Source organism: Lipophrys pholis (genome assembly GCF_963383615.2).
Source record: "Lipophrys pholis genome assembly, chromosome: 5".
Taxonomy (NCBI): Eukaryota; Metazoa; Chordata; class Actinopteri; order Blenniiformes; family Blenniidae; genus Lipophrys; species Lipophrys pholis.
This window is the reverse complement of record NC_137628.1, coordinates 24,629,944-24,644,043: the sequence shown is the minus strand read 5'-3', so window position 1 is coordinate 24,644,043 and position 14,100 is coordinate 24,629,944. Positions and strand designations below refer to the sequence as shown.

The window sequence follows — 14,100 nt, the reverse complement described above, 5'->3', positions numbered from 1 at the left end:
AGTAGAGACTATGACTTCCAATTGGGTAAGGGCAGCTGTCTTTGAGCCTCGGTGACATGTGTTGGTTGGTGCATTGTTACAGTGAAGCTGGCTTGTGGTCATTCCTGCATCAGAGGAAAATTCCAAATGGTTTGAGTGAAGCCAAACAACGTCAGTACTTTTCACCAAACAACTACCTGCAGCATGTATGTTCACACTTTCCTTATCCAGGGAAAACGCCAACACTTCCTGCTGGATTTCTCATGCAACTGAGTCACACAGTGAAGTCATCACAGAAACATCTTTTTCATAGTAAAATCACTGGACTATCAAACAGCAAAGCCCAAATCCTCCACTGACCAACAGTGAAGTACAATCCAACAACTCAGTGATAAATTAATAGAAAGAAGTTTTTCCCACCTGCTCTCTTCAGATTAGGGTTTCACAGCACCCAGTAGAAGGATTTACTTTCTGTTTAAATAGACCTGACTTTGGCTTGACTTCTGTTTTACCTGTTTTACCCGACTGACTTATTTGTCTCAACAGCCAATATATTTCACAGGAAACTTACTCACAATTAAAACACTTATCCATGTCAGTAGAATGTATTCATTTATAAACTAACAGTCGTTGTCACACATGCAACTCAAGTAGGAAGTTCGACAGAGTAAGTTGTCATTACATGAAGCTGATGCTAAAGCATTAACGACGGCAAAAACTACAAAGCAACTCAGTCTGCGGTGAAAATCTACACCTCAATCAATATGTTTTGTATTTGGTTGCATCTCGAAACAGTTGTTTCGTACTGCTACAAGTGTTTAAAACTTTTGAAACCCTGTATGATGGATTGAGAAATGGAGTCACCGACAGCCTGAATGAAGCTAATGCTCTGTCCATCCGTCCATTGATGAGGAACATACTAGTGCCCTATGGCACATAAAAAGATAAAAGTTGTTTTCAAAAAAATAATCCCCATCATGTTAATATTCTTTTTACTTCAATATTTTTTTTTTCTTTAAATTGGACAAGCGCAGCTGTACTCGCGTCAGAACAGTCAACATCAGCCACATTCACCCGATATGACCACTGTGATGACATAGTAGTGTGGGTAGAGTGTGTGGGGTTTGCTGGAGTGTAAAGATTGAATTTCAGTGGAACACCCACAGCGCAGGTAGGAACGCACACCACCACATCACGGTATTGTTTCTGTGCAGTTGGGCCTAATTAGCACCAAGGGGATCCGAGCAAGGAGGGGGAGTGAAGAACAGGAGGAAACACAGAACATTACAATCAAAGCATGTGCGTGGGGCTGATGATAAACCCGCTATCTGCCCTGTCCCCTGGGTGCCTGGGTTCCTCTCTCTGTATAAAGGCAGCTCCATCCTGTTGATGCTGCCAGTAAACACCTTAGCCCTCCCGTGATGCCGTCCACCCCGTGTGGCTGGAAGCCCGTTCCGGCAGCCAACTTCACAGAATAGGACTCCTGGGGCCTGCAGGGGCTTGAGCCACATCTAATTGCCATAACAGTCACTTTATCCACAACCAGTTTGGATTGAATTATGATTAGGAGAGCTGAGGAGTGCAGGGAGAGCAATCCCGCGGAGGCTAGTTGCATATTCAAATGCTGTGCTCCGTTTGACTCCTTGTAAGCAAAGGGGTTGTCAGTGGAAATGCAAGAGGCATGCGTGATAGATAAACATCCTGTCTGGGAGTATGTCTTAAAACATGCCAGCTATCCCATCTCTGTTTGCAATCTGAGCACTTTCTGCAAAAAAAATTTAAAATCAAAAAATCCAAATTGTAAATGTAAAAAGACATTCACTGACGAATATGGATGATAATTATTCCCGGAACATTATTTCTACATATTCCTAGATAGATAATTTTGAGAGGTAGCTCATATTAAAACACATATATAACAGTGCATGATGTCTTTGTTTCTTTTCTAATGCTCTGCCTGTGGTTATTATGTTCTGAGAGCGCACGGAGTCACACAGAAGTAAAACACGTTTACTTGCCCTCTGACACCCAAATATCTTATCTGCTGCCTTTCCTGGCAAACAGACTTTTGTATCGGTGGGAGGTCATACAGAAACACCTGCAATAAGTGTTAAACCCTGTCATGAACAGAGACATAGACATCTTTTTAAGTCAACACACCATGTCCATTACTAAAAACTCAAAATCCTGATAGATTAAGAGAGAGAAAAGGAGTACAGAATTAGAAATTCAATAAAAAGTAGTTATTCCCATTTTCACATGTGGTATCATAGGGTATTGCAGGGAATTGTGTAAGTCATTATCTAAAGTGTTAGGTTAAGTAGCTGTAATATTAGGACTCGTCTTCCAACAATATGGGAAAGATTAAGAAAGCCATTAACCTTTCTTGGGAGAATTAGCTGCTTGCACAATGTGTGCAGTATGTACAGTTAAATATCAGATAATAGTGTAATGCACAATCACATTTGATGAATGACTGCTTGTTTAGTCTAATTATATAATTGAATACTAATAGTGAGCAGGCACTACTTTCAAGGGGATTTATCTTGGCCGGGGGATTTTTCACACGTTTACATAGGTGCAAACATTTCTGCTGTAAAGACTTTTGTTGAGGCGCTACCACATTTCGTACTAGATCTAGAAATGAATGAAAAACTACTTCATACCATCAGCCAAGTTCATTTCCTTGACTCTTCCTTGTTTACATCATTGCTCAAATTACTACCATATTTCCGTCTTCATTTTCAACCAGAAATGTCTTTATTCACAGTATTAAGAGAGACTCAGTCCTACCTTAAGGCCGCTCTGCACCAGCTTGTGGATGTCCAAGAGGGGCTCTTTGATTAGCTCGAGGTCATGGTTGAGTACCCTGACAATCCCCTCCCTCTCCAGGACAAAGAGCCGCTGGGAACCATCACCACAGTGCACCACAGCCACCGGCTGCCTCAGACCACTCAACACCTCCTGGGCACAATAGCAGTTGTGTTTGTGTTTCCTGGGAAACAAAACAAAACAAAATTTTTTTTAAAAAGAGGCAAATCCTCAGACGATGATGTTTCTTGCAAGTAATCCAGTCATGAATGTGGAATATCAACTGTAAATGAATGTAGCATCTATAGAAAACAAAGGGTGGTACAACAAACACATCAGGGAATGACAATTTGTGCCAGCTGTATCTAAAGCCTTCTCTGAAATTGTATTGAATTTTTCTCAATATGAACACGGACTTTCCATGAACAGGCCTACTGAAACTTCAACTTTGACTCTACATGTAGATTTTACATTTTATGATCTGCATTTTGCTGACCCTCAGTAAAGCATTGGATGATGTTTATGGATGGCTGAAGATTTAATGTGTAAAAGATATTCTGGTTGTTTATTTGCCCAATGCTTAGGTTTGCTGTGACTTTTACCATCATATTTCAAATGCAACTAAATCTACATTGTCTTCAGCTATATCTGAGGGAACCAAGCAAAATGTATTTGATCTGCAGTCTCAAAACCAAGTGCATAACTCTGCACACTGGTTCTCTGAATTTAACCATGTGGAACATGCAAATAAACAAATTCCTCTATATTTAGATTTATGTCTACATTGACCTTACTGGTGATGACAAGGAATTCAACAAACATCACTGTTCCTATGCAATGAACAGGCATATTATATTCTGTTGAAAAGTATTGTTAGACAGCATAGATGTCTTTGTTCTTTCTCCAATCAGAACCAGCTGTCCCCACAAGTCCCTCTTCCCTATTGTTCCATCATTTAAAATAAGAGCTCATCACAACATCACTGCTGGGTGATGTGAATGTTATGGAGCGGAATAGGCAGCACATCTAATCTTTGCTGGTGTAAAACCTGCCTTTAGAAACAGGGCCCTGTGGCCTTTCCATCCATGGACATAACTCTACGAAGGATGAGAAAAGTAGATGTATTTGGTTACAATTATATTAACCATAACAGTCCAAAACTGAATGCAGTGCACTCTCTGGTCGTGCTCCACTTTCAGTGTTTTCAGGGTAAACCACATATACCGCCAGCCATGAAAACGTCAAAACAATACACAACCAGACTCTCTGTGTGTGTTCCATGAGGACCATATGAGTATTTGAGCTCTGTGCCTGCATTGCTACAAAATAAAACCCATAATCTTAGATATTATCTTTGACTTATTTTGTCACTTTTTACTCAGAGGGCTCCGCTCACTGTCATTTATTTGAGTAGCCCTCTTGGAGCAAAAGCAACAAACGAGCCCCTGACCCTTTAACTGTCGGAAGTTATTTGACTGAATGTTGGTTGCTGCTACTCAGGTGCACATGCTTCCTGGCCTTCATGCCTCGGGGGGAAACCGAGATGAAAGGCATCCCCCCATGGACAAAAGGGCAAAGCCCTCTGTGATGTACAGACCTTTGCAGTGAGGGAGGCAAACAGAATGACGCAGGATAAGTATTTTCATTATGTTAGCAAAGCTGAGCAAAAGCAGTCTGGACAAAGTTTAGGATTAGAGATGAAATTGCATTGCATTTCTGTCTGAAAGTATGGACCATGTCAAAATGGGCCAGTGAACGGAGAACATGTTGCAGAGGTCATACCCGTTTTCACGATAACATAAAACACACGGTTTAACGTCTTGAACTTATACACTTAAGTAGTCCGAAGTAATCTTCCATAGTGTAACTCGGCACTTAAATTGGATAAAAAAACATGGTAAGTCAGACCACAAACCTGCTGATATCTTCTATTTTCTCATCTCCCAAGTAGTTGGAGTCTTGCCCCTGTGGATGCTTTCGTTGAAAATCTGGAAAGCATAAACTGGCATCCCTTCTCCCATAGTACTGGCAGAACTCATCCACATCGGCTTGGAATAGTTCTAGCAAACACAACAGACAGACACAAACAAAGGCTCTTAGACTTACACTGCAATCGTTACACACCTGACTCATGTTGCTGGCTAAGCAACAAAGAGCCAATGAATATCATTCTCCAAACATTTTTCACGGTACATATTGTTTTGAATGCACAGATCCTTAATGTACTGTGGCTGGAACAAATATGCATACATAAATATGAAGATGAGATGAAGAAAAGGTAAGAAGATGCACAAAAGGAGAGAAGTGATGTGAAATGTTGACATGTGCTTTCGCGTTGTGGAGTCACACTTGACTGACGAGCCAAACCAAATCCTGGCTCGACCAGGATGAAATGAACAAGTGAAGAGAAACTGGGCCAAATCAAATGGATCACTGATTAGACAAGGCCTTACAGTGAACCTGGTCTCATTCAGACAGCAGAAAAAACAAAAAACAAAACTGCTTTTTCACTTTCAGCTTAACCTACACAGAAGCCAGAGATGACTGTCCATATATTGCTATTTAAGGATATTCTCATCACATGACTGCTTGATTGAAACATAACAAATGTTTCTGAACGTTTGTTCTCCGCTACTTCGAAGTAATGTGAGTAAATTCAAAACTTCGAAAAAAGTAACGAAAGACTGCATGACACAGTCGTTGCGCATTATTAGGGCTGTAATTCCTTCTCTTTGCCACCAAAAACTACTTATGGAAGCAGTTTCACTGGTTGCTGAAGGGGTATCAGGATTCTTTTGAAAAAGAAACCTCTGCACAAACCGTGGCCTCAATATGAGCTTTGTCTTTGAACGATTTAAGTCACCTTGCTCTAATTATTAAACTAGGAAACCGTATATATAGTCCAGACAGCAATACTAGTTTGCCTCCAAGCCAGGGAACAATCTACATAGTGACAAAAACTATCATTATACATTATAACATTATCCTGTCTCACACCATCACCAACTCTCAGTGCCAAGCCAGAAAAGAAATTCATCAAACAGTCATCGGTCTAATCGTCGTTCCACATGGGAGTTGTACCACAGTAGTTAATAACTTTGATTGCTACTGCTAAACAAAACAGTGTTTATTGTCCTAAGTGGTGTATTAATAGGTAATTATTAGGTATCCTTAAATGTTCTTTGATTAAAAAAGTAAGCCGAGCACTTGTTTTATCCAACAAACAGGTCTGTCTGTTTTGCATTACTGCGCTGCACATGGGCACAGCATGTGGAATGAAATAGTCAGCCTGTTCAATATGGCATGAAATTCCAAATAAACAAAAATGTTTTTGGGGTGAGAGATGCTTGCATTGAAACACAAGGACATAATGTTCCCAAATGCTGAAAATGTTAAAACTCCTAACTTAGCGCATGAATTCAAGGTAGAACTGACAACAGATCAGATACTGTTTTCCTTTGACCTGCTAGTTTTCCTAAAACACTTCATTTCCAGAGCAAAAGCTGATCTGTGTCAACAAAGCAAGTCACACACTGCTCCGCCTCCAGCTAGAGCAGTCACAACATTATTGTCAGAAAAAAAGCAAAGTGTGCAGTAGGTCTCACAGGCCCTTCGCGACCTAAAAACAATCTTGACAATATTGTTTCCTTTGGTCAATCCCTCAGAGGACAGAGGAGAGCAAATACACCAGTGATAAAAATACAAACAGGACTCTCCCTGTCCTTCCTTTCATCTCCCTCTCCTGCCACACACCACAAGGGCTGACCGCACCAAATACTGGAGGTGATAGGATATCCCCTCAAACATCTAAACACAACATGAACATCAAACACACATAGAAACACACACACACACACAGGCGCGCGCACTCACACACACACACGCAGCTCTGGCTATACCACCCACACTCTGGTGTCTGCAGTTATCTTAACCATGCTGGTTGGGGACCTCGGGTGCAGGGTGGGGGGATGAGTGAAGGAAGATATGAGAGGAGTATAGAGAAGGTGGGAGGCCCCAAGGCAGAAGTGAGAGTCGAGGTAGTAAATATCTTTATGGAGAAAAGGGGGCCAAGTACACGTCCTAATCAAGGGCCGGTAGAAAGTTTCATGAGAGCAGGACGACAGTTATGGATGCTGTAAAGGCTACTGTTTCAATTTAAGCTTTTTGTCAGTCGGTTTGAATTAGCAAAAGTCAGAAAATTAAGCCCATTTCTGCTTGTTATTGTGGTTGTATTTACTATTGCTGCCTCAAATTGTACTATTCTTCGACACAATTTCAAATATTTATAAATGGCAACACAACAAGTCAAAGCAAAAAAAAAAAAGAAAAGAAGAAGAAGCTGATTGCTAATGGCTGTGCTGCTGACGTAGATACCCCGCTCGCCAGCTTCTTCTACTCAAAAACAATCTTCCAAAATAACCTGTGCGTTTGGGTTTTAGCAATCCTGTAAAAAAAAACAAAAAAACAATGCAGATACTTGCATAGACCTTTACAAGAAATGTTCGGTCATAGGACTAAGTTATAACTTTGTCATTACTAATTTATTGAGGTAACTCAAAGACATATTCAATTCATAAGCTATTAAAGTTTGCTATACTGTTCGAGAAAGAGTGATAGGAGAAGAGCAGTCTGCAAAACAAAGAGACGGAGAGCAAAGAAGTGGAGAGCGAGGGAGTGAAAAGGAGAAACAGAGAGCGAGAGACAGAACTCTGTCCATATTCCTGGCTCCCCAGCGCTAAAGTTATACTTCCATCTGGTTATCTTCCAAGGCAACCTGGGTGGCCCACCCAAAGTACTTGACATCTTGATGCACTTCAGCAGTTTTACATACACACAGCCTTTGTAGAAAAATAAATGTGTCATTCGTCACCACATATGCTGATCTGTGGGGGGCTGAAGGGGGGTGAGCAGGGAGGGAGCACAGCAGCGGACGGGAGTGTGTGTGTGTGTGTGTGTGTGTGTGTGTGTGTGTGTGTGTGTTGGGGTGTTGGATGGGGTTTCTCCACTGGATTTCTAGAGGTTTTTTTGGTTGGATTCTCAAGACTCATTTGTCTGTCGGTTCATGCGCGAGTAATGCAACTTCAGACAAGACAACTCCTTCCTTCCTCGTGCGCTGCTCTGTAGCGCATAGCACGGCAATCTCAATTGTAGATCAAGTGTTATACATGATACTCGCAGGCCATTAGATGCAGGCGAGGATGCACTCTGATGGAATGTATGTCTTTGATATTTGACTTGAGTGGGGGCAACCACCATGTGGGTGGGTTATAGACAAGTGTGTTTGAAACTGTTCTCTGTTTTCAAATCTCGGCAGATCTAATCAGTTTGCGGCGGCAGAGATTGGACAGTCGACTTGGCTGGAGGAGAAAAAGACAGTCAAAGGTGTTTGATCATGTTCGGTATGCACTCTGAAAGCACAGGTAGTTGTGATGTTAAACGTTAAAGAGAAACTGTAACGCTCCAACTATGTCCAGAGAACTCACTACTGCATTAAAGCATTGTAATGGCAGGACATGAGGCGCAGGTTTGTGAGTGACAGTTTATGTCTGAGGCAAGCAAAGTACACAGCAGTCATGTCTCGACCACATCTTGGGTGCACATGCATCTAAAGTGCAGAATCAACCCCCGTGGTTGAGTCGAGCAAGCAGCATCCAGGAATTGGTCATAAAATACTTCATTTTGCTGCAGTCAGTCAAATTTTCTGGTACACTTGTCAGGGGGGCTGGATGGGCTGGATTTTGTTCGTGCGAGTGAGAAAAGCATTTTAAACCCACCTTTGCAAATCTCTTATTTTCCTTCATATGTCAGGAAATGTTTCAAAACAGTGTGTTGTTACCACGATCAAGGAAAATGATTGCCACCTTGTGTTGACACAATAAACCTGCACAGTCTCAAATAAACTACCAGAGAGAGGAGGGACAAGCGTTCTGTTCCTAAGTACCAATATCACTCTGCTCATTGCGGAATCAACTGTGTTTCATTAGTCTGTGCTTTAATCAGATGTCGGTGTGTGTATACAAGAAGTACTGCGTGTAATTTTACTCACGCATTAAAATCCAACAGAGACGTAAGACGTGAGGCGGCGAGGAAGCGGGAAGACAAGCTCAGCAACAAATGGAGGTGAGGTCAGATGAGGTAAAAGCTGGACAAATAAATATTCACAAACCAGACTACTGACGCACTACGTCTCGCCTAAATCCAACAATCTGCCAGTCCTACACATGCAGACCAAGTCGAAATAAGAAGTGAGGCTCGTTCTCAATTTCAGACGATTGCAATCTAACGTTTCCAACACTGCACTTTCTTTCACGTACTCTCTTCGCTGTATATGTTTGCTTACGTACCGCCAGGTAACCACAGAGGCGATAATTAAGCTTGCATTCATGGCCATCATTATGTGTGTAATTACCTGGTATGTGCCCCCGGCAGGTGTAGTAGAACTCGCGGCAGAAGTCCTGGCAGAGCCGCGGCAGGTCTGGCTCCCTGTGTGGCATCTTGTCCATGTCCAAGGAGTGGAACAACACCTGGGCATTGGGGGAGCAGCGTGCACACTTGATCTCCTCCAGGATACGTCCACATTCTGTGTTGTTCGTGGAGAAAATCTGGAGACCACACGCAACAAGGACATATGCCTGATTAAAATGATGGCCGGTTGATTTTTACCTCTTACTTCACATTTCACGAGCAAGCCAACGTGTAATTTAGGTAATATTAAGATTACACTATGAATGATTACACATTTCAAGCAACTTCCCACAATGTTGTTTTTTTTTGTTGTTGTTGTTGTTGCTACAACTACATAAGGACAAAGTTCAACAGTTCCAAACCATATGCATGAGTTGTAATTACCAATCAAAGAAGTGATCTTATGTATTTTGAAAACTTAACTCACATATGAAATGCATTAAAAGTTGAAATACTTCAAATATTGAGCAGAGCGTCAGTACATAAATACCACAGCACAATTATATGCATGTTAGAAACCCTAGCGACCACTTCACATGTAAATGTCAAAATCCTGGTTGTTTTTGCCACAGATTAGACTGCAATATTATAGATTTCCTTCATATTTAGCAGGATTAGAAGGTAGTTTGGCGAATTAATATTGCAGTTAATATTATGTTTAACAGTGTGGTCAAACTACAATTTTCTTTTGCCAGCAAAAAAATGAAATTGTAAGAGAAAGTTTGTTCACAAACAGCACCCCAAATTGTTATTAACGCACTACTAGATGACTCCACATTTTCAATTGGGATATTGCCCTTCTTCTTTCATTTTCTTATTGCATGATTTTATTTCTGGGTTTACAAATGCCATATATAAAATCGGCATTATGATAAACATCTCAAACCTTTTCTTTTTTTTTTTTGACATATGTTGATATTTTTGTTCTCTGTGCAATTGCAAAACACTTTTTTTTTCCTCATAACAAAATGGTCTTGGCACTGTGGTTGGAGCTCATATCTGTTTAGAGAAATAAACAAAGTAATCTTCTCATTCTCTGCCTACTTACCGTAGGTCACAAAGAGTTAAAGTCAAATTACAATTCTCCCATCTGACAGATCACAGACCATGAAATGAATGGAGCCCACCCCCCCCCACCCCCAAAAAAAGAGCCTCAAAGCCTGACTTGGGGTCATTACGCGAAAGTACACATAGAGTTAATCCAAAAGAAATTAGCGGGATTATTTACATAACAAATTAGCCATAATAAAACACAATGTAATCTGTTTTAGGTCAAGAGCAGTGCCGCTTGGGCAGCCAGGCAGGCTGGTAGTGCTTTGCTCTGTGTGAGGTCCATGTGTAAACACCAACTGAGAGATAGACAGACACATCATTCCCACTTTGGTATCAACAAATTAGCAGTCTGTCGAAGTCAATTAGACCCCGGGACCCAAGGCTAACATATGGACACCTTACACTTGACTCTGTTCGCAGCAAAGCTGCAACTGAGAGAAAGCGTCTCTGTTTAGAGGCTGTAAAGAACTGGGCAGACCCGACAGGTGGCTGAACGTCTGGGGAAAACCTGAAAGTCCACCTGAATAACATACTGACATCAACAGAGGAAATTTCTCATCACATCAAACAGAATAGACGAATGTAAGGCTGGATTTTAAAATCCACTTTATTACTATTTTTACGCTTGAAAAAAAACTCTTCAAATAACATTCTACATTTTTTTTCCCCCAACTGTTTGTGTTTTACTCAGAAAGGGAGCTCCGAGCTGGCTCTGACCCGGTATGTGTGCCATGTAGTGTTGAGGGCATGCCTGCCCTCCTGCTCTAAATTGCCCATTGATTCTGTGTGCCATGGGCTGGCACAACGTCCACAGAGAGTAGCATTTGTGTGCTCTCAGCCATGCCCTGAGTCCATATGTTGCTGGGATGGGCTCCAATGTTGCCATCATCCAAACCAGGACAAGTGGACCTTTGTTTGTTGCCTTTTGCTGAATATCAGCAAGTATGTTCCTCAAAAGCGGGGAGAAAATAGCTGTGAGGCTCAGCTGTTGTTGCACTTTCACTTGAGGTCAACAACAGAGCCACAATCAGAAACATGGGACTATGATGGCGTAAGAAAAAAATCCAAACTGTCAGTAACGTATTCTCTTGGAATTTCATGTGTTTGTATTACGATTCAGAAAACTGGCTTTACAACCTGCAATTCTCCGCTTCATGTGGGAAAACAGCTGTTTCAGGATTCCTTCCTTCTGTGATCGTATCTGCATAGTGGTCTGAGACTGCAAGGGTTCAGGAACAAAGCTATTGACTCTTGATGTCACACTATGAAAATAAAAAAACAAATAATTTGTCTTTCAGCTGCAAAACAAATGTGCAACAAGCTGCACATGGTCACATAAACCGAGGGAGAAGGGAGCAAAAGACTGGGGCAGGCAATTCAAAACACTTGTCCTCCAGGGAATAGGTGTAAGTTTGTTGGCAGGGGGATATAGTGAAGGACACACACACCCTCTCAAAGGCATTAACACTTGGACAGGGGCTGATGACTGGGGAGAGTGATGTTCTCCAGCTTCTCCCATTAGTGAAACCAACAAACACAATGGTGTTGTTGTTATTCTTTTGCCATAATCAGAAAGGGCTCCGTGTGTGGGCAGTGTAGTGGGAGGAGGAGAAGTCGAGTTCGTCTATTCAGCCACCCCCCCCCCCCCCCCCCCCACACCCAACCCCCCCACCCCCAACCCCTTCTTATTTGCATGACTTGAGCAAATTAAATGATGCAATATGGCTTTTTGTCGTACACAAAGTGGGATACCACCCAGCCACTGAATGATTCGAGGAGTGGTTTACATGAGAATGGATCCAACGGAATCCGCTACAAGTTTGGCGCACACAGCCCCCCCCCCCCCCACCCGCCCCCCGACTCGTCTATTTAAAGGACCGAGCTGTGCGTTACGTGATGTTTCATCGTATTTATTATTCATTTTTTTTGTTCGAAACTACACTTCTTTCACTGCAGCGCGGAAATGCAGTGAAACTTGCACCTACACGTTAAAGCACGCCTGACAAACAAATGTCGTACAACCGCCTTAAAAAAAAAACGCAACAAAATATTAAATAAGAAAGAGTGAGGTTGTTCAAGGGGGGGGGTGGGGGGGGGGGGGGGGGGGGGATAGAGAGACGCTACCTTTTTTCTGGTAAACGCGTCAACTGACAGCTGGAGCGGACTGTGGCGAGAAGTAACGTAAATCTGCGGGGATTGCCATGTAACGCCGAAGCGCATCGGACATGCTGAATTAGACCCGCAGCAGATTGTGCAAGGCAAGCCACCAAGTAAACAAAAAAATGTTAATCTATCCGCACGAACCGAGAAGTTCATTCATTTCCAGGACAAAGTAAGCCAGCGCAAACAACGGGCAAAGACGGACAAGGACCATAAACGACCGGAATCAGAGTGGAAATATCATCCAACAGCAAAAATAATAATAAATAAATAAAGGCAGCAAAGTAGAAGTGGAGCGAACTGTAGTTGATTTTGTTGACAACTAAACTCAAGATCCTCTAACTCTCAGTGCCGGTGTAAAAGTATAGAAATTTGTCTTTTTTTTTCTTTTTTTTTTTCTATTATCTTATTTGACTCAGGCAGCACAGCCCCGGGACAACTTCCCCCGAATTCAGCTGTCGGCTATAACGAGACGAATGACAATACTCCAGGGCTGTAAATACATCTCCGGAGGCGCCTCAGCAGTTAAAAAAAAAAAAAAAAAAAAAAAAAAAAAAAAATCCAGTCCCTCAATTAGAGGAGAACACAAGGTGTAGAGCGGACTTTAAACCTACCCTGGCATCCCTGCGGTGCAGGATCTGGAAGGCGGCCCTCCTGGTGGGACAGCAGGACATTCGGGGATACAACCTGTGGCAAACGTCCCCGTTGCTGCCGTCAAGCAGCACTTTTCTCTCCCTCTTCTTCAGCCGCTTGGGCGAGCTGCCGTCGTAACATCTTCTCCTCCGGGGGCTGATTTCTCCCCTCTCGCCGAACTTTGCGTCCCCACATTCCCACATGTTGACCGCGATGGCCAGGACCAGCACAAATTGCAAATGCTTCATAGTTTTAAAAAAATCAGCATCAAATAATAATAATATTAAAAAAAAGAGAAAAAAATTATATAAATTGAGGGGGAAACACACTATATAAGCGTCCCCTTATCAATAGAGAAATGCTGACCGGCAGTGCTGGAGGCTATAAGTATAAATATATAGCCTGTATTTCTCCAAGCAGCAGAAGCCGGTTGATAATACAAATATCTTTCTTGATTCACTGCAATGGAGACAGGTGTTTAAAAATAAATTAATGCTTCCGCTGGTTATATGGTACAAATATAGCAATATCAAAATACAAACACAAAATATCCTGATGAACACACAAAAAAAAGTCCCAAAAATCAAAAGCCAGTAAAGTGGAAAAAGAGCCGTGTCGTTCCTTTCAGATGTAATTCCTTCGTGGTGCTCTGCGCGGCTGTGTGTACAGGCACGGCTCACTTAAAAAATAAAAAAAACATATAGTAAAATAAAAGTTCTGTCTCACTAAAAGTCCTGTGAGCGCTCACATGTTTTCCCGTCCTCTTTCCTCCTTCTTTTTAACCAGCGCGCGAGAAGAGGAGCGAGCACCGTGACGTAGGCAACTTCGCGTGAGCGCGCCCGTGGCCGCGGTCGCGTCCACACGACGAAGGTAGACGTTCACCTGGCAGAGCAGTGCACGCGCACGGAGGCTGCGGGCGGAGGGAGGCGCAGGACGGACTGCTCACTCAGCCGAAAGCACAAATGAAATGACTATCATTCACCATCACGCCGCCTGCCA

At 42.4% G+C, this 14,100-nt stretch overlaps 1 protein-coding gene across 1 annotated transcript in view; it reads right to left on the bottom strand.

Moving 5' to 3' along the window:
* The window catches only part of hhip (hedgehog interacting protein), a gene marked incomplete at its 5' end in the record, with an annotated part of 28,751 nt that extends 15,402 nt beyond the window's left edge, over positions 1-13,349 (bottom strand). The window contains 4 exons of the mRNA XM_080464635.1: positions 2,773-2,974; positions 4,706-4,850; positions 9,200-9,392; positions 13,083-13,349. Coding sequence (XP_080320761.1) covers positions 2,773-2,974; positions 4,706-4,850; positions 9,200-9,392; positions 13,083-13,349 — 807 coding nt within the window. The remainder of the gene's footprint in view (positions 1-2,772; positions 2,975-4,705; positions 4,851-9,199; positions 9,393-13,082) is intronic.
* Between the last annotated feature and the right edge of the window lie 751 nt (positions 13,350-14,100).